This window comes from Mercenaria mercenaria, chromosome 7 (genome assembly GCF_021730395.1).
Source record: "Mercenaria mercenaria strain notata chromosome 7, MADL_Memer_1, whole genome shotgun sequence".
NCBI lineage: Eukaryota > Metazoa > Mollusca > Bivalvia > Venerida > Veneridae > Mercenaria > Mercenaria mercenaria.
In genome coordinates this window covers 75,839,837-75,862,309 of record NC_069367.1, presented here as the reverse complement: position 1 = coordinate 75,862,309, position 22,473 = coordinate 75,839,837, and the positions used below count along the sequence as shown (strand labels likewise).

The 22,473-nt window shown below is 34.0% G+C and overlaps 1 protein-coding gene across 3 annotated transcripts in view; it reads left to right on the top strand.

Annotated features, from left to right (window-relative positions):
* LOC123553891 (solute carrier family 23 member 1-like) overlaps nt 1-22,473 on the top strand; it is a 90,269-nt gene that overhangs the window by 45,099 nt on the left and 22,697 nt on the right. Inside the window, exons 3-4 of one of the 3 annotated variants that reach the window (XM_053548693.1) lie at nt 1,615-1,669; nt 14,460-14,648. In XM_053548693.1, coding sequence (XP_053404668.1) covers nt 14,481-14,648 — 168 coding nt within the window. In that variant the 5' untranslated portion in view covers nt 1,615-1,669; nt 14,460-14,480. Of the gene's footprint in view, nt 1-1,614; nt 1,670-14,459; nt 14,649-18,466; nt 18,653-20,614; nt 20,802-22,473 lie in introns of those variants that run through there. The other 2 variants (XM_053548694.1, XM_053548695.1) reach the window with 2 other exon arrangements.

Genomic DNA, 22,473 nt, shown 5'->3' with positions numbered 1-22,473 from the left:
AGGGATCTACTTTCCAAATTTTATTTACTTCACAACAGCGGGTGGTAAGTGCTGTGTGGCGGCCGTAAAAAGTCGCCCCGACTTTATCTCAGTGTTGTTATATTTTCTGGTCCTTCCTGATCATTGATTTCAACTCATTTAGATCTGAAGATTGAATACTGCTTAAGCCGGTGCTAGGGGGCGTGGGCAGTGTTGCATTTTCCATTAATGCTCATGAACAGACTCAATCAAACCAAGTCTGTTATTTCACTGTTTGCATTGTTTTTGGTGCTTCCGAGGGATCTACTTTCCAGATTTTATTACGTTGTAGTGTAACTGTGATTAAGGAACGTAGCATTCCCTTTGTATATTCATCCTTGTTCTTCTTTCCCCTTCAACCTCCCCTCCCCACCCTCCTCCCACACACACACACACTTTCTACCCCCTACCCCTTCCTCACCCTCTATCTATAATTTACATAAATTTAAATGTAAATTTTTTAAACAACACGTCTGTAATATTTTTCCGTTACAGCCACGTTTTGTTATGGGCCTAACTTGCAAATGCATGGTTCTGAGGCTGTGTTTAAGCGCTCTGTGCTTCCAAGAAATTACCTATTATCTTTAATACAAAACGTAATGTTTGCTGCTTAACAAATTTAGACAAGGCGATCGATCGGTGGATGTTCCACGAAACTACTGTACCATTGTAGCAAAAGAGGTTTTCAAGTCACGAAGGTTGGATTAAGGAGAAATGTACCTGTGAGGCGGGAATATAACAAATGAAGAACATCTGTTTCAATTGAAAACGAATTTACTTATTGCGGAATGAAGCAGTAGACTTGATACTTGATGAATATAGGTGACAGAAAGTTGTGGGTAATGCAAGATAAAAATGTCTGAGAGTAGCATGACAGTACTCTTGTCAGACTTTGGTTAGGGTCACCAACTGAATTTAAAGCAAATATATTTACACTAGCAAAGTTCGAGTTATGCCCCGGACAAGGTGTTAAAAAAAAGAGATAATTTGTTTGATTAAAACGTTTATTCAACGCTTTAAGTCTTAAACTAGGATTTAAACTAAAGAACGACTAATATCTAGTTTGCAATAGCTTTGTCTATAGTTTATTTTTGATGGAATTTTGCTGAAACATCACTTATTGCAAAATGTGCATGCAAGCAGAATGTCGTAATACTATGTGCAAACTGAATAGTCATAGAGCGAAAAGAAACCCGAGCATTTTAAAAGAATTGGTCATATGGAAATTTGTCAGCTTTTTATGGTGTAGGAAGACCCATGGTGTCCCTGTGTGCATTATTCATCAAAAGCGGGAATTTGGATAGAACCAACAACCATCTGTAAGTCAGCTGGATGGCTTCCTCACATGAAGAATTCAACGCCCTGAGTGAGACTCGAACCTACACCGGTGAGGGGCAAGTGATTTGAAGTCATTGACCTTAACCATTCGGCCACAGATGCCCTTGAATGTTTTCAGACGTAGATTTATAAAACATAAAGACAAGTTAACAAAAGTTACACTACACGTGTTAACTGATAAACCATATTAACTTAAAAGATATATTTTGTTAATATATAGATATCTGACAAGTATCTAAATTGAGCCTTTTGTTTCAGTTACAGATAAAAGAAATCCAGAGTTACTCACGGATACATTCCTTCAAAGACACTGGTAAGTGAAATATTTACTCATTTTTCTGAAGCTAAGATTTTCAAATTAGTACATGCATATGCCTTGTAATTAATGTTGCTGCTTGAGTACTACCGAACAAAGCGGTATATCAATATATGAAAAAAAAAACATGATAATGTTGTCTTTTTAAGAGGAAGGCTGCTTGCTACTTTTAGTCAAGGTTTCGTTCGTGTAAACAATCTATGGAAATAAAATTATTCATAATAACATATACAGTGCTGTCAAAATTAGAACTAAAACTAAATTGGTCAAATGATGGAGTCTTCTATTGTAACTGTACAAAAACTAAAGAGCAAGATACAATAGGTCTGCGCTGAGCCCACAATATTTCTTAATGATAATGTTGTCTCACGTCTTCATTTACATAACTCTAAATAAGTAACTAATGCTTTAATGAAGTTTCGGCAGAATTTGAAACTTGGTCATCTTGTCTCAAACACTATGTCATTTGATCAAATCATAGAAAACATTTAAACACTGTAGGTGTTATTTTTCTACATCATCCGGAACCTGGTCAGATTGTTTGTCAATATAAAGTTTAAACCAAGTTTGAAACCTGATTATCTAGGGTAAAAAAGTACGTCACAGCGTCAAATCACAGAATAACATTGTGACACATTATAGGTCGTAACATCTATTATTTTTTTTTTATCTGACTATTTAATCCAGGTCTAGTTTTGGAACTGAAATAAATGGAGTTAAAAACTAGGTCACGCGATCATATCATTAAAACTGTGGAAGCGATATGTCTACTGGATCTTGATCTTGATGAAACCAAGTCAGAATCTTCACCTTTATAAAATATACATGAACGTTGAAATTGATTGCTAGGGTCAAAAAACAAATCAAAGAAAAGTCATGTTTACACTAGAAAGGTAAAATCTTCTAGCTGATATACAACTTGCAACATGGGTCTAAGCTAAGTCACAATTCCAATGAAATAAAAACATATCTGATACCTTTTTGTTGTAACAAATATGGCGGTATTTTCGGGACGCTGCGAAGAAAATAAATATAAAAATATGCTTAACATGATCGTACGGGTCAATATCATATGGATATGAAATAACCTATTTTGACAAAAACATTTGAAATCAATCGTGTTATTGAGCATTTGTGTAAAAGAATATTGAGCTACCCCACCTACTTACATGATTTGGGTCAAGAATACAACATCGTTGACATCACAGAAATAACCCATTACTGTTCAAAAACAAAGAAGCAAACCAGTGAAATAAAAGAAAGTGAAGATTGAAAGGCGACAGCGGGTTTTCCCCAGATATTAATGAATCGAGAAAACAGCGATATCCTTAACAAAAATGGTTGATGATTTCTTGCTAAATTATTAGTCTATGAACTAAAAAAATTAATGAAAAGATAAAAAAGCCTCGAGACAGAAAACGAAACTTTATGTAATACCTTAAAGTCAACAGCCATTCAACCTTGATGAACTCCAGCAGTACAGAGGCAGTATATGACTCGATATATCAGGTATACCAGACAACAATGGGGATGCAAAATTTGAATAACATCAAAGGAGCAGCTAACCGATGACAAGGAAATAAACCTTACTAGCAATGACATTGACAAATATAACCGAAAAGATCTTACGAAGCAGATTTTTGTCATGAAAAGAAACAAACATTTACAAACTCCATAGAACGTGACAGCATATACAGCTGCAGAGAACTGATTGTTGATGGCAATTTTGTCGAGGATAACATTACGAGATTCCATAAATATTTAACATATCAGTTCCGTCAGTTTGTCAGAGTTTAAAAACTAACAAAATCTTGCGTCGCTAGTTGTAATGAGACAGACGAGGTGAAAACAATCATTCGTAGTATGGACACACTGTAGTATATAAATGAGGGGCGTTTACCAAAAGCCCCTACACTATATTAACTTGAAAATGTCCATGACAGTGTACTATAAAATATTAATATTGGCAATGATCATTTAATGTCTTAGTTTTTGACGTGATACCTAGTTTCTATCAGAAGACGTTAAATTGTTTTTTTTTCAATTATGTGCTTGTACAAACACCGCAAAAATTATACTGTAATATACCAATATTGATAACATTTGAAAAAGTCTAATATATATTATCCCAGTTTAACCTCTTGCTCCTGTCTTTCTCAGTTTTATACTATATACTATCCAATCCTTACACACGTCGCCAATCTAGGCATAAAATTAAGTATCTGGTCATCTCAAGAGAACATTCTTTTTATTATAGGAAAAAGTTGTAGTTTTTAAGTTTGATATGAAATTGCCGCTGTTGTACCAGTTTAACGTCGCAAACATAGGCAAATATTTATTGTCTGGTCATTTCATCGCTCAAGTTTAGAAAGAAAACAATGTTTACATAAAAGTAAGAAGTTGAGCTTTTTAAGTTTGATATAAACGACTTTATAGCTAAAGTTAACCAATTTTGCCTCGTGAAAAAGGGATTAAACTTAAAAAATGAATAGTGCGCAAAGCGCAATAACTTTTGCTAAACCGGAACTTAGTAGTTGTTGAGTTAATTTTCCTTTTCCGTAATTGTTGTTTTGCTGTTTGTCTTTTTCAGAATCGATAGTCGATACAACATGTATTATTCCTAACAGGACAACTAAAACTGTTACGTATTTTTTGCCTGTAACTTTAAACAGCTTTATTGTGATTTGAAATTCGAGTTTGTACTTTGATCCGTCATTGTAATTATTATTTGCTGCATAGGGATATTATAAGTATAATGCGAGTTGTACAGCGATTTGAACTTTGATCTGTCATTGTTGCCAATACTTCCGCTTTCATAGCTTTCGGTATTGTATAAACGCCTCTTGGATATGGTGCCGTCTTTTTAATTTTGTCTTTTAGCAGTTCTTGTGATATGCAGGCTCCATAACCTCAGATCCACTTTCTATATTCCAGTTTAAAGACATCAAACGACACATATTTCATTTCTCTATAGCTTTAAAAGACATGAAATGTTATTCTGCAACTGAGCTGTAAAAAGCATTACGCTACATACATCTTTCTAGTACATGTATTTGTTCTCCTTTTCAAAACATGAAGTGGCATGTTTTTCTCTAGTCCTTTAGCTTTTAAAGATGTGCAGCGATATACATTTTTAAGTTGTTTTCCTTTTGAAAAAATGAAAATACACTTTGTTCTAGTTTTTAGACTTTTAAAGACTTGAAGCGACATATGTTCTCTAGTTCTTTTGCTTTGAAAGATATGAAGCGAGATATATATCTGCAAAAAGTACAAGGTTATGGTATATGGAATTATAATGCTTCATTTTTCCATTACTGCTCAACAGACTCGGTCAAATAGAAAAACTTCCCCGAGCCTGCAATTTTCACTGTTTGTATTGTCCTTGGTGCTTCCGATGGATCTTCTTTCCAGATAATATAATTTACTTCACAACAGCGGGTGTTAAGTGCTGTGTGGCGGCCGTAAAATGTCGCTCCGACTTCCTCTCAGTGTTGTTATATTTTCTGGTCCTTCGGTATCATTGATTTCAACTCATTTAAATTTGAAGACTGAATACTACTTAAGCCCGTGCTAGGGGGTCGTGGGCAGTGATGCATTTTCCATTACTGCTCATGAACAGACTCAATCAAACCGAGTCTGCAATTTTCATTATTTGCGTTGTTCTTGGCGCGTCCGAGGGATCTTCTTTCCAGATTATATTCAAACGTTATCAATAGAAAAACCCATATATACACGAAAAAGCTCAAATGAGAAAGTTAATGTTGATCCACATATAACGCATTGTGAACATCCAAAGTCAACAACTAGTCATTACTATCACTTATCACTTATTGCAAAATGTGCATGTAGACAGAATGCCTGAAATACATTGTGTAAACTGAATAGTTATAGAGCGAAAAGGAAACTTAGCATTTTAAAGTTTAATTCTAAGTAAGATGAATACAGGTTCTGGTTTCCGTGAAATTTCCACCTTGGCTTCTTACTGTCATTACCTTATGTGTTCAAGTAAAGAGGAACTGTTTGAGAATTTGTGAAACCTTGAGCCGGTTACACTGTGAGAAAATGCAGAAAGTTTAATATGATTTTGATAACTAGAAAAGCGTGTTTTGCCCTATAGAGTGTTCAAAAGTCAAAGGACAGTATAAATAAAAACACTTTTAGTAATTTTGGTTAAAAGTTCGGGGATTGAACTCGCAATGCCTGATTCCGTTGCCAGGAGTCTTGTCCAACAATTGATGTTAGATCACAGTTTCCTAGTATCGACGGGAGACAACAACATAAATACTATTCGTATAATTCATACGGAGTTGTCGGATTTACATTAGTCAACTGAGCGAAATATATTCAATGATTTCAACGAAAAAATTCAATATTGGTGAAAAAATCAGCTAGGCAAAATAAGTTAAAATAACAACATTTGAATACCTACCTAAGACTAATTACAATCATTTAGTTCGCAGATTTTTTAAAATGATCAGAAAGCTCCCATATTTGATATAGCAATCGAGAATTAACTATATAAATAATACAATACAATTTTTAGACAATTATATGAGTTTGGAGACGATCTCAACATCCAATACATCTACTCTTTTTAACTTTTTTTCTCTCTTAGATTTTTTGTTCTCTAATTTTTTTTCATCTAAAAATATATATATATAGAAAAAGTCTTCTTTTGACATCTAATACTACAAATGTTTGTTTATTTAGATGACCAAAAAATACATGTTTTGTATCTATTGTTAAAAACATTTGTCCAAGTCATCATATTTTGTAAATGTATGAAGATTAAAAAATAAATTATAAAAAAAAACTATATAAATAAGGAACAAGATACAATAGTTTTGCGCTGAGCCTACGACATGAATAAATATTTCTTCATTTTGATGTCGTCACACGTTTTCATTTTAATAATGTGATATAGTCAGAGAAAAGATTATAAAATAGAAAGACAATTTGTTCTACATGTACGATTAAATGTCTTATACTAATGAAATTGTCGTATCTGGGGTTCTCTTGGTGAAAGGTTATAAGGATCTTATATGACTTCCTGTGTAAGCCAGAGCTATCGCTTTCAAAGCAGGCAGAGGGACAGCATTGAATTGAAAACATAGGGATCTTCTACCCGAATAATATTGTCTTTTCTCTCTAGGTAGGCAAGAAATTTTGATCTTACACTGAATCAAAGAAATAGCAACAGACACTCTAAGAGATTAAAGACGGATTGCAACCGATTGCGATTTGATACAGCTAGAAATATTAGAATAGCAAACAACTCCTGTCACTAGCCCTAGGTAGTCTTTTTGAGGTATTTTGTACCGCTCGAATGTCAGTCGGTGGGTGATTTTTTATATCATATCAAAAATCTGTCTGCGATATATCTTGATGTAGCTAGTGGCCTTAGGTAGATATTCAAAGGTCATACGAATTTTTGTAGTGTTCTTACCTTTTCATACTTGATCGTGAGCCCATCTAACAAACGCACGACTATCCGCACGACCAGCTGTATCCAATAGAAAACAATTAAGTGTGTGTGTGTTCTGGTTTAACGTCTTTTCAAACAATTTTTCAGTCATATAAACGACGGTATCTACTTGTAACAGTGAGCACAATACTCAACTTTATAGTGCTGCTTCACAGAAATATTACGCCGTAGACACATGACATGATACCCCACCCAGTCACATTATACTGACACCGGGCTGACCAGTCCTAGTACTATCCTCTCCATGCTGAGCGCCAAAGCACCATTTTTCACGTCTTAACACCAGTAGAACGAGAAGTTATTACTAGTAAGCATACGACAAATGCGTTGAGTTATACCGATAAGGTCTTGCGACTAGTCGTGCTGTCCGCATATGAATATTTGGTTACGCACACCTGTTCAAGTAGTACGCATACAACCCGATGGTGCTGTACTTATAGAGGTTGTCATTTCACTCAGTGTCACATATGACTCAGAGTGAAGCATTTTCAGCCTTTCCTCCAATCAGCGCCACTCTTACAAAATCTCTCATTATGGCTGAAAATACCGAAAAAAACCTTACCAAGCAATCCGATTGGTACATTATTCAGGCAGCATAAGGTCATACGATGTCATAAAATCGTGCTTCGTATGGCACGCCGAAAAATAACATGATAATGTTGCCTTTTAAGAGGAAGGCTGCTTGTTACTTTTGTCATTTGGTTATTTTTTGTTTGTTTTCATCTGTATTAATCTCAAACTTGCAGTTTCAAGGTTTCGTTTGTGTAAACAATGTATGGAATGAAATTTACATATAATTATTCATAATAACATCTACAGTGCTGTCAAAATAAGAAATAAACATAATTGGTCAAATGATGGAGACTTCTATTGTAAGTTTACAATAATAAAGAGCAAGTTACAATAGTTTCGCGATGAGCCCACGATGTGTACTATTATCTCTTAATGATGATGTTTTCTCACGTCTTCATTTACATAATGTTTTATAATAAGTTAGTAATTCTTTAACGAAGAATTTGAAACTTGTTCATTTTGTCTTAAAAACTAAATCACTTCATCGAATCATAGAAAAAATGTTAACACTCTAGATGCCCTTTTTGTCTACTGCATCAGGAACCTGGTCAGATTGCTTGTCTTTATAAAGTTTAGACCGGGTTTGAAACGGGATTATCTACAGTAAAAATATACGTCACAACGTCAGATCATAGAAAAATATTTCTCTATCTTCACCTTTCGGTGTAACATATAGGACAGTATTTTCGAGGCGATCCTAGACAAATTTATAAAAATGCTTAACAAGATCGTATGGGGATGAACGAATGTCAAGATCAAATAAATATGAGGTAGCCTGTTTTGACATAAATAAAATCTGAAAAGTAGATCCCTCGGAAGCACCGAAAACAAGGCAAACAGTGAAAATTGCAAACTCGGTTTGATTGAGTCTGTTCATGAGCAGTAATGGAAAATGCAACACTGCCCACGCCCCCTAGCACCGGCTTAAGCAGTATTCAATCTTCAATCTAAATGAGTTGAAATCAATGATCCCGAAGGACCAGAAAATATAACAACACTGAGATGAAATGGCAATGCTTTACTGAGCATAAATTTTGTATAAATCGGGCGAACTTATCCCTCCTACTTACAACCCCATTCATGGTTTGGGTCAAGAATACAACGGCGTTGACAAACAAAAAAAATATAAGTGTTCGAAAAAAGAATTGACAAAGAAACATAAAACTGAAATGAAAGACAATTTCAATTTTTGAAGGCGAATTTGAAAGTGAAGATTGCGACGTCAGCGTGTTTCTTATACGCCCGTCTGAAAGGCGGGCGGAAGGCGGGCGGGTGGCGTCCACAAACTTTGTCCGGAGCATTTCGTCTTCATGCATGGAGAGATTTTGATGTAACTTGACACAGATATTCACTATCATGAGACGGAGTGTCAAGCACAAGAAGCAGATCCCAAGGTCTAACGTCTAGGTCAAAGGTCAAATAAAAGAATGACTTTGTCCAGGACATTTCTTCTTAATGTAAGGAGGGTAACTTAGCACAAATGTTCATCACCATGAAGCACCCTTGATTTTAGAATTACTCCCCTTTGTCGGTACTATAAATAGCTTATGTTGTAACTTTTTATTATTACTGGCCGGAAGGAAAAGTCGATGGTGGTACAATATTTCCCGTTCGACATACTGTTTCATCGCCAATGACTTTTGAAATTCAATGTGTAAACTATGTGGCAATTTATGCTTGCTCTTACTGTTTTTATTTTGAATATTTGCTTTTTTGTGTGTTAAGTCATGTTTAAGTTTTACTGAAAGTCTTATGGTTGGACATGTTCCGCTAAATGTAAATCACACATGTTCTAAAAGATAGCTATCAAAATGAAAATGTTATGTTTTTGAAATATTTATTCCCCGTTAAAATTGGGAGGATATAGTTTTAATATTATCCATGTTGAGTTTCTCTGTCGTTCTACAGCTGTATAAACAAACGATAACTAAATATTAACTCAATATGACTTTTGATTTTCAGAACGATAGACAAACGGACACGGACAATGATAAACAAAGTCCGTTCGATCTAAGTCAGGGAATAAATATTTCCAAAACATGCCGTTTTCGATTGGTTCGTTATTACCTTTCGAATGTTGGATGATAACCTTTACCTGTGAAATTTAGTAATGCTTGTTAAAACAAGGCTTTTTACAAGGCCATCAGTAAAACATTCAACAAAACTTTTAAGTTTAAAAGCTTGACTAAACACACAACAAACCAACTATAGAAAATAAAAATGTAATTCCAAGAATAAGCAGAATTTGTAATCATTTCTCAATTGCCAAGATGTTTTCGCTACTCAATTAAATTTCAAGGTTTTTTGGTCACGAAGGCTGTTGTCGTACGGGAGAGTCCCCTTACATTGAAAATATCAAATACAACTACTGACACTATGTTCGAGCGGAAATACACACGTTACTATACAGACAAGAGGAACATATAAATTTTAATACAGTTTAAGAAAAAAAGGTCGTGCGCTAATATAGGGATAATACACGCTTTTTTGTGTATTAACGTCTGCGGAAGCCGCGGGTCTCGGTCAGAAACATATCCCAAGGGCTTCTGCAGACGTTAATACACAAAACAAACGTGTAATATCGCTATTCTTACATAAAAACATTACACAACGACTAAATGGATTGTTTTCATATGTGATGTCTTCATTTTTAGATTTACATGTCTCTATTTATGACAATATTATACATACAAAAATTTATGACAAGAGGGATGATTTTAATTTTAGTATTGTAAATTTTCCCCATTTTGATGGATATGTACCTCAGGCTACATCTCAGAGCGTGTAGTGTCAAGCATTTCAATGAACGTTATCAATATATTACAAGTAAACTTCTTCAGGAAGGCTACCGTTATTACAAATTGCGTAAATATTTTGCTAAATTTTACTATCGTAATTCTGATTTAGTTTTAAAATTCAATAGTAATTTAAAGACACTTCTGCGAGAAGGTATTTCTAAACCCGTTTTTTATGGGGATGTGGTTTACAAACTTCGTAAGATCTTGGGTCATGGTAATTTTCCAAATGTATTTGGTAAAATTATAAAATGTTTTATAAAAAGAGGTTACGACCTAACTGTTTTGTGACATACCGCATGTTTAGTGTTCAACCCGTTTACAGTTGGACACTACGCTTCCCTCTTTGATTGTGTCTGACGGAAGATGGGGAGGACTCTATGATAAGCAGTTTTTAAATCCTACCAGGACTGAACTGTTTTGATATCTGTCTTCTGGCCTGTTTCGTTGGGCCCTTAAGGGTGTTTCTCTTGTTGCTCTGTCTTCTAAAAAGGCATTGAGTATATACGTTTTTGGTTCTAAAGGCTTGCTTTTTATATATTTATACACGAGCATTTTTGTGTTTTACATGTCATGCCTTTTTGTTTTCATTACGTGTGTTAGAGATTCACCTGGGGGGATTACTTTTATTTACACTGTCCCGTGTCTTTGGAACATGGTGGGGGTAAGAGTGAGGTTGGGTGCGCAACATAAACCGGTTTAAGCTCCCCAGTGGTGTTTTTGCCACTGACCGTTCCAAGGCGGTGCCCCACTGTGTTGCTTTGTTTGTTCGTTTTGTCCTCAGGTGTTGGCTTTGTGTGTGTGCGCGTGAATGTGTATGTGTGTGTGTTTTTGTGGTGTGCACGTCTGCGTGCTGTAGGTTTCGTTTTGGGGAGGCTATGTTTTTGGTACGTGGCATTCCCTGTTTGATATTCGTCTTTGTTTTTTATGATTCCGGTACATTTTCTAATTACCATTCTGTTGTTCTTGATACGGTAAGCATGTTTTAAATATCCATAACTAGAGTTCAGAAATCAAGAACACTACCAAAACATGTACTTGAAGAATTTTACCGATTTTTATATATCTTGTTATTACAAACATGTCATTACCAATACTTTTTTATGTTTCTTTTAAAAGCTTGGTAAAAGTCAGTAACATGATTTCTAAAAATAAAAAATCGCACCAGTTACACAATATTTTTATACATTCACGGTGAATCGTCACTGACTGAAAAGACGAGTAAACAAGGGGAGAACCGGGTACGTACAATTTTGGGGGCAGTTTGTGTAGGGTTGGTAACTGATGCAGCAAAACATACTATGGTATAGACTGCATCTTTTATATCACAAGAAAAGGTTACTATGGAAGAAACAAGACGCAGATACCAGATGTCAATCTACGTAGAAATATATTTACGTCCCTGACAAAGCATTTCAAAAATAAAAATCATGTATTAACAGCACGTGAATTGCCTTGTTTGCACATGAATTTTCTTCTTTTACTACATGGGCACATCCAGTGAAAAAGTAGGTTTTATGCAAGACTACTTAAAAGCGTCAAACGCCTTAGTATTAAATGTGCATTGTCGCACTCTGGTTCTAAGCGCCTCATCGCGGCGCTGGCTCCTCCTCTTGGCTAAAAATACACATAGACGGAAACCCGTACAACAAATCATGTAAGTTATAGAATATTAAGACATTAACAGCATCTGTACGATGACTCTGAAATATCTGACTTATCTCTATATAATTTACTGTAACACTAGAACGGGGCCTTCGTGGCCAAGTGGTTAATGTCGTTGACTCGATGTTGGTTTTCTAGCCTCACTCGGGGCGTTGAATTCTTCATGTGCGGAAGCAATCCAGCTGACTTACAGAAGGTCGGTGGTTCTTCCCAGGTGCCCGCTCGTGATTAAATAATGCACGGAGGAGCACCAGTAGTCTTCCTCCACCATCAAAGCCGGAAAGTCGCCATATTACCTTAAATTGTGTCGGTGCGACGTAAAACCCAACAAATTAAATAAAATAAATGTAACATTAGAGGTCACACTTCTACTTTCCTTTATTCGATCAGTTACATTTGCAAAACAAAAGGGTCATCTTGGCATTAAAATATAAGCAATCCTGTTTTTAATGAATATTCGTGGATCTTTGCATTTCCATATAGTATTAAACTAAATTGTGTTGTTTGTTTCAATGATGCAGTTAATTATGAAATACTTTTAATACCATGCAGTAAAAATCATGTGAGTGACCAGGATGATCATGACCCTCTTGCTGAGATTTATTCAGAAACAGCCGAGCTGAGAAGCTTGAAATATTCAAACTTGGCTTGCATTTTGCTTAAAAGTAATAGAGGAATTAGACGTTGCAGATATATTAATCAGCATTTATACATCTTAGGTTTAAAAGAAAAAGAAGTTCACTCTTCCCAAATAGACCGTAAAGAACACATTTATATAATGATTAATACTGTAGATGTGTAATAAAGGTCATTAGATTTGCAGCGAGAAATATACACTCGTTCCTTCGCGGAATAATATTGCACTGCTAAAGTCGGCAATACTTCCGCTGCAGAACTGAATATAAATCTTATAACCAATAATTACAATAATGGATGATATTGCAATAATACACACCTCAGGTCGAATTCTATTTATTTTGGCAAAATTACCCCTTACCCCACCTACATCCCCTATCCTTTGGACGTCAAATGTGGTTGCTTTCTTTCATAACCGGCATTTCACTGGAATTTTACATAATTCCTGTTGAGATAACAAATCTTATAACTCTGGCTGCTTTTTTGTGCAAAAATTGTCTCACTTTGTTATTGTTTTCCATTTATCACATTTTTGATCTTGAAGAAGGTTTTTACATTTTTTAAAATTGAAGAAAATGAAATTAAATCTACTGAATGGAATCAAATGTAACAGCGGAACTGAAAGACGCAATAACCATAACTACCCTGAACAATGAAAACTTTTCTTAAAATTAAAAGTATATTTTGGACTTCATTGAAGGGGATTCAGTATGACTTAACATCGTGTAAGATAAGTGAACATGACAGAATGCCTGAATTTTACACAAAACTGTCTGCTTTTTTTTTAATTTTATCTATCATTGTCTTCATTTTACCGTTTAAGAGAATAGTTTTACTTCTACAGAACAGAATTTCGTATAACTTGATACGGTGGTACATGTCATTAAGAGGATGATTGAAAGCCACATATAGAATAACCTACCCTTGATAATGGTAAAGTAATCTGCGCTTATGTACTTCATTTCAATAGTATTGAGGCAATAAACTGAAACGCACAAGTACTATAACTCCTTGAATAGTCAGCCGGCTTAGCTCAATAGGGAGAGCGTAGATCTACGGATCGCAGGGTCGGGAGGTCGATTCCCGGGCTGGGCGTATGTTCTCCGTGACGATTTGATAAAATACGTTGTGTCTGATATCATTCGTCCTCCACCGCTGATTCAAGTTGGGAAGTTGGCAGTTACTTCCTTCGGTCTCGGTCACAAACATTTTCTCGGGCTTCTACGGAAAATAGGTTTGTACTGGTACAGAATACAGGAACACTGGTTAGGCTAACTGCCCGCGGTTACGTTACTGAAATGCTGTTGAAAAACGGCGTTATTCCCAAAACAAACAAACAGGCTTGGTCGAGTATATAAAATTTAACATAAAAGGTGCAGTGTAACGTAGTAAGTATTATTTAGTACCAATATAAGATTGTCCGACAAAACTGATAGTAGGGGTATCACATCTAGTTTTTGAAAGTCACAATGGGATGACTACATACAACACAGTTAATACTGTAGCACAACCAAGAACGAGTTATTGAGTACCCCTACAATACTTTATGAATTTTATATACCGGATACTCAATATTTATACCCATTTTTCCATTTTGTCTTTTTCTAAATATCTAAAATGAATGATTTTATAGATCTCACGTCTAGATGCAGACATGACTGAAATGGCTGAATTGAAAAATGTCCGGCATTTGGATGGCATTGACGTTAAAAAAGAAATGAAACAGGACCAAGACAAAGGTTACGGAGTAGACAACAAAGGATACTCTAATTATTATGACACGGAACTACCAAAGAATACCGAGAAAGGAGTCGAGACTGAGGTAAGTAAATTTGCTGTTCTTTGGAATCTATAATTACGTAGAGATCGCCATGCCAATGTATGAAGACATGTGTGTATATTAAGTTGTCTCGTAACAAAGTGTACAGTTTAAATGAAGATGAATTTGATACGTTTAAAACCCAGTTAAAATTTTCTTGAAAACAAAACCGTATGATCAACACCACTTCTGTTTTTGGATGGTAAATTAACGAGATACCAGAATGTAAATCATAGGCAAAATTAACATTCAAGCTAACATCCAAGGTAATACAATTACATCTTATTCTATGCCTGGTTATTAAACGGATACTGTATGAACTGTTTGGCCGCAAATATTTTATCAAGAAAAAGACAATTTGAAAAAAAAAGATTCTGAACTCGATACTGAATTATATACTAACATGGTACGTCCGCCTTTTTCATGCCTCTTTGTATGATTTTTCTCTCTTTCTTTTCTTCTTTTTTATTTTATTTTATTCATTTATTTTGCTTGTTTCTCATTGTCCTTTAATGTAGTTGTCTGGATATATTCTGAAACACGGATAGAAATTATCACTTTTCAGCAAATATGCGTTAGACTTGAAATAAGGATGTAAGTAGTTATAAATGAAAGAAGAAAAGGCGTGAAAATATTTGTGTACATTTATTGTTTTCTCATATGAAGTAAACAGGCGAAACTTAATCTTCTTTAGCGCCTTTGAAGTTCTTCTTTCATTAATTTCGTGGTTATCAGAAATGACAAGGCAGTTCAAAAAATATATCAAGGCCATTCAATAAAACACCGTATTGTAATGTTGGCTTTTGCATTAGTTTCTTAATGTAAATATACAGCAAGTCGTATATAAGGTCGGTGAAACAGTATTTTATTGATTCCTATTAAGATACATGTATGCTTGGCTGCAGCAAAATACCATTCACATTTAAAGAAAAAATAAAATCCTCTAAAATTTGTTAAAACTAGCATTTAGTAAAAATGACCTATGGTGCAAACGTGCATAAATTTACTGACGTGTGTATCGCCTAAAAGTTACAAATAATGAATTAAAATGACAGGAATATTGACATCCGTATGAACTGATCAACTAAATCATTATCTTATTAATGTATATTTACAGATGAATACAGAAGTAGATCATAGGTTATAATTAAACCGAGTTATGTAAAATAATGTACAACTCTTGTTTAGAACCAACATGAAATAAATTTCTAGGCTCAGCTAGAAGTATGTCAACACTTCATATTCTAAAACTATGAATGAAGTAAGCTAGAGAGTAATATGATCTGATATTCACAGAATACTGATAATGATCAGGATGGTGGTTATTATGATAAATAAGAACGATGATGATTGATGATTTGGATGAATGATGGTGAAAATTGATTCAATAATGATTATGATGATGAGTGTGAGTGGTGATGGTGAACAACGATACAAAATAATAATGAAAGATATTAATGATGACAAAGAATGATTACAATTGATAAGTAATGATGAAAGGTGATGCTGAATAAATGATGAAGATTACATAGCATGCAATAAGGATGGTGAATGAATGATGATAAGTGAATGGATGATAATTATGAATGAATGAAAAGATGATGAGGAGGATGAATTCACTTACGAGACAAAAAGTTTAAGACGGAAAGCCACAGTTCTATTTTAGAACTGGTAAAATAAAACGTTGGATATAACATTTGTTTTTTGTGAAAGACTTTTGGACCATTGAAAAGAAGTTGGTTTATAGTAAACATTGAAACAGTATTAGAATAGTACACAATGAATGTTTAATTGGCTACATTAAGAATTTGTATTACAACTGGCATTTTTTTTTCCACTAACATAAACCGGCATATTTTTTAAAAACAACCCGCTGTTACCGCAATGCATTAAATTGCGAATGCCACTCTACATGCGGTTATTTTTCGGCGAACGCCGTCTAAATTCGTTTTCGTTTCCTATGCCACGTGACTTCAGTTTGCAAATCAAACTACTTGATAACGCATTATAGATAATTTATCAAAATGGAAGATTTATGTAACACTCTGCCTGATTGGACGAGAGTGTCAATTTCTTTCACTCTGTTGATTGTGCTACGCTGAGTGAAATGTAGACAAATCGTTTATCCTAAACGACGCTGTTCACAGTTTTAAAGCTAACTTTGGCTCAGTATATTTAGCAAGAATATTGATATATCTCAAAATGATAAGTAAGTTTAATAAATGTGATAAAAACCTGTTCAAATACCAACATATGTCAAATTAAAGAAAGAGCTGAATACGGTCTGCGTATCACATGAATAAGGGTGTGATAAGAGTCTTTTATGTAGAGAAGTGATTTTTAAAAGATTTTCCTTGTTACAGTTGTCGTCTGTATATGAAAAGGTTTCTTGCTTTTGTGACTTATTCAGATTGCATATTAAAATGAGTACTTGTTTGCTTTGTATATTTGTTATAAATTATTTAACTGATTTACTATATATGAATATTTTTCTTTAGTATGGTATGCAAATATTGAACTCAGTTGAAATCTGTTTTATTATATATATGCTATATAATGACTGAATCTCATTACACTGAAATGAAGGTACGCTGCATACAGTTTATCTATGTGATATGAACTACGGTCAAACTTTCCTTATGAAACAAAAATATTGAAATAATTACAATTGTATGTTTTGCTTGACCTTCACTTTTTTATAGGTGTGACGTCATTCATTCGCCAAAGATTCATGAATAGCGAATATGCATTTGTTAAAGCGGGATCAGTTGGCCTATTTTAGAAATAAATAAAAATAATAAATAAAAAAATCCTTTAATTGATTTTTTTCTCATGTATTCTAATCAAACTTGATTTGTAGCATCTTTATTAGGCCCGCAGCCAACTTTGTTCAGCTGGGACATTTGACCCCTTTTAGGGGCTGCTAGAGCTAAAACTAGAAATGCCTTTATACAGCGTCTCATGAACAGCTTGGTGGATCTTTGTCATACTTGGTCTGGAGCATCATTATAAGGTCCTCTTCCAAATTTATTTATATAGAAACTTGGGCCCTATTAGGGACCACTATAGCTAAAAGTAGATATGCCTTTCTTCGCATTAACCACTAAAATGTAATGGATTTTTATCAAACTCGATGTGTAACAATATCGTAAGGTCTCCTGCTATTTTGTTACAAATGGGGATAGGGACCAATTTAGCTAAAAATATAAATACGTTTAATGACCTCGCTTCATGAATCTTCATCAAACTACTGCTGTAATTATTCGTCTAAGGATAATCGAAACAAAATTGCAACCCTACGAAACCTTTGCGAAAAATTAAAATAGAACCATTTAAATTGTTAAAGTGCGGTGTTTAGTTTTGCAATTTGAAAAATGTTAGATGAAAGATGAATGTTAGATGAAAAATTCATAGACTTCTTTCCTTATTACAATTCGCCGACCATCATTTTTAAAGATATTTCTTGTTTATATTTACCAAAAGTGAATATATGTACTGAAGATTTCCTGCGTTTAAATTCGGTGTCTAATGACAAAATAGTTTGGCGAAGTATGAGCTGATTTACTTTGTTTTTCTATTTTTTTTTTTTTTTTTTTTGTATATTTTTTGCTAGTTGTCATTGAAGAACAACAAAAACAAAATGATACTGATGATGTCCTTTAAACTTGTCTTAGTATTCTTTATCTAAATTATATATTCATAGACCTTCACTTCGTTGTTTACATATTAGCTTAAAAACTGGATATAGTATGACACACTATCAAGAACCCTTCCTCAACAGATATACAGATCAGTGCAATATGTTCACGTTATTTTTATCAGCTATTCTGGTGCACGAAATATCTTGTGATCTTTAAGCAGATAGGAATATATCAAAAGATCTAACACTTCCTATTTTTATTTACATCTTGCAATATTATTATGTTTGCAGCTGATATTTTAACACACACGTATTAATGGATCGCGATACTTTTATTTTAACGGTACTTGGTAAAATCCAAAAACAGGTAAAGCAGGTGTATTATCTGTTAATTGGTGTTAATTTATATATTGTAGTATCTTAAATTCTAAATACCACCGAGTCTCAACGTAAGCGTTGACCGGTGGTATAATTACGTGCGAGCAGGTCGCTTATTGCGGTTGTTTTCACCAGTCAAGGTAATATCATCATCAAAGCGCGTCCATTGTAGGTCATCCTCGGCCAATTCTTAATAAGACAGCTTTAAAAATGAAAAAACTACGAAGGAAAATATTACCTTGACTGGTGAAAACAACCGCAATAAGTGACCTGCTCGCACGTAATTATACCACCGGTCAACGCTTACGTTGAGACTCGGTGAATACGGTGCGTTATTCCATAAAGGATTCCTAGTCTAGCGTATACAGTCTCGGACATCTATTATTTTTATGTTTGTATGGTGTAGGTTCGAGCCCTTCTTTTTTAAACGATTTTAACTTATCTTATTTTTTATTCAGGTCTTTTTTATATCGTCTTTTGTATTTATTTTATTTCTTTATTTTTTTATTAATTGTTTATCTTTTGTATTTATTTTATTTTTTTTTTTAATAATTGTTTATCTAATTTATTTTTCATGTCAATGTCTATTCTAATACGAGATCCTCTGAAAAATGACAATAGTAATCAGTATATGTGCGCGAGAAAATCATGATACAAATAGTTTTACCTGTATTCCTTCTTTGGGTAAAATCTTGCTGGAAAAAAATAGTAGCTCGTCCTGTATTCGAACCACCATCGTAAGCTTACAAATCTTACGTGATAACCACTAGACCACGCCGCTACTTATAAAGATAATTATAAAGAACAACAGCAACAACAACAAACAAAGTTAGACACGGTTAGAACTAATGAGTCTGCAAAATTACCTAATATTACACAGCAAAGATGTTGGTAAAAAGGCTTTTTCAGTGATCCATTCTGCATTAATTCGGAGAAGATTTCTTAATCATGGTAATGCACCATTTTATCAAAAGTATGACAAAATCTAGACAACTAAACAACTGTAGGAAGTTTAATAAAACATATCTGGTGACCGTAGAATCGGTTCACATGGACCATTGCTGGTTTTTACTTGAAACCTTTGGAGGAGCGATCATTATTTATATCATTATAAAAGCTGTTGAAATCTTTATAAATGGACTCCATCGGTTAACGACCGTTGTTATGGTTTTCAAAATAGCTAGTGGCTTTCTTATTTAAAACAAAATATATACGTGTTAGATGAGTAGTTGGCTTACTGGTGCCGGGAATGCGGGGAAGAAGATACCATTTCATAGTGATCCATGATCAAGCCTTGCATCCGTCGGAAATGAAATTAAAACTTTTTACTTTTTGTGTTTTTATCTATCATGTGTACGTTTTCCTCTGGATTCTAATTAGTCTTTTTGTACTACATTTTTGTAAAGTTAGTACTGAAATTATAACTGGGTAATACTGTTTTATGCGATGTGTACTGTTTCTAAAACTAACTCGTTGTGCTATGGAATATCAAAGGATAGCTTCAAAACCATCACATAGTAAATCATATTATGGCGATGTGTATTTTAAGATGATAAATTGCGTTTGTACTCAGTCAAAAATGAGTAATTTCATCTAGAGAAAACCAGCATGAGTCATTGAGTTGTCTTCGTAGTAGTTCAAAAATAGGAACCTGGGTACAGTTTTAAAAACAAACAAAAAAAAAATACAGGCCTCCGAATAGGCTGAAATGGATCGGGTTTCCTCATCTAAGAAAAAAAAAATGTTTACCTAAATGATGTATCATTCTGTGAAAATTTGTTATTTATTTTGGTAATGGCATTACGTTATTTGTGTAGTTTCGTAACAAAATGTACAGTTGTAATAAATATGAATTTGAATTTGATACGTACGAAACCCAGTTAAAATTGTCTTGAAAATAAACCGTATCATCAACTCCACTTTGGTTGTGATGCTAAATTAACAAGATACCAGAATGATAGGCAAAATTTACATTCAAACTAATATGTGAGGTAGTACAATTACATCTTATTCTGTGCCTGGTCATTAAACGGATACGGTAAGAATTAATTGGCCGCACATATTTAATCAAGGAAAAGATAATTTGAAAATAATAATCTAAAGATTCTGAACTCGGAATGGAATTATATACTTGCATGGTAAGTCCGTCTTTTGCATGCCTCTTTGCAGGATTGTTTTCCTTTTATATTTTTGTGTCCATTGTTGTTGCTTTTAAAGACTTATTATCACTGTCGGTTTATGTTGTTGTTTGAATATAATCTGGAGCACTGATGTAAAGTAACATTTTTTCAGCAGATATGCGTTAGAAGTCAAATAGTTATAAGTGGAAGAAGAAAAGACGTGAAACATTTTTATATAAACATAAGAAACTTTATAGCGCCTTTGAAGTTCTTTTTTCATTAATTTTGTGGACATTTAGCGAAATAGTCTGATGGCACACCACATTACCATTGTTGGATTTTGAATGTTGTTTTCAAGGTAAATAGAGTCGAAAAGATATGTAAATCGTATATAAGATATATGTTTTTAAAGGAGAAATGGTATTTCATTCCTGTTCCGACACACGTATACTTGGCTGCAGAGAAATACCATTCATATTTTAAGAAAAAAAAATCCTCAATAAAATGTGTTCAAACTTGCATTTAGTAAATATGGCCTATGGTGCAAACGTTTAGAACCAATTTACAATAAATTCCTAGGCTCAGCCTAAAGTTGTCAAAGCTTCATAGTTTAAAACTTCGAATGATAATCTAGTAAACAATATGGCCTGTTTTTCACAGGCAGACTGATGATGATCATGATGATGGTTATTATAATCAATAAAAACGATGATGATTGATGATTTGGATGAATGAGTGTGAAAAATGATGAAATCATGATTTATGGTGCGAGTGTTGATGATGATAAATGAATGATGATAAGTGAACGGATGATAATTATGAATGAATGGGTAGATGACGAGGAAGATGAATTTACTTACGAGACACAAAGTGGACTGTCTTAAGACGAAAAACCACAGTTCTATTTTAGAACTTGTAAAATAAAACGTTGGATATTACATTTTGCTTTAGTGAAGCCGTTTTTACTATTGGGAAGAAAAGATTCTAGTACACAATAAATGTAACACTGGCTACATTAAGAGGTTGTTGTACAACTGGCATTTTTCCAGTAATACAGGTCGGTATATATTTTTTAAAAACAATCCGCTGTTACCGCAATGCATTTAATTTTAAATGCCACTCTACATGTGGCGTTTTTTTACATTACGCAAAAGGAATATATGTACTGAGGGAGGTTGTCTACGTACAAATTCAGAGTCTAATGACAAAAAAGCTTGGTGTATGCACTTAATTACTTTGTTTTTCTATAGTTTGTATAATCTTTTACTACGTGTCATTGAAAAGGAATAAAAACAAAATGATACTCGCGATGTCCTTTAACTCTGTCTCTATACTTATTATCTTAATTATATATTCATAGTCATTCACGTTCACAAATAGGTACACAGAACAGTGCAAAATGTTCACGTTTAAATATATCAGCTATTCTGTTCGAAAAAATCTCTTGTTATTTTTTAACAAAAGTACGTTTCAGTCAAATAAGAACACTACACAACGATAAAAAGGCATGTCTTTACTAATGTAGATTGGGTACAATCACGAGGGTTTTGTTTTATCTAATTTTCATGATCAGAGCAGCGGGGAAATTCACAATTCTCGTGATTAATAAGAATCATTTCCAAACGTTTGAACGCGATAAGTATTTTGTTTACATGTATCAAAACGCAAATTAAAAGTAACGGAAATATTC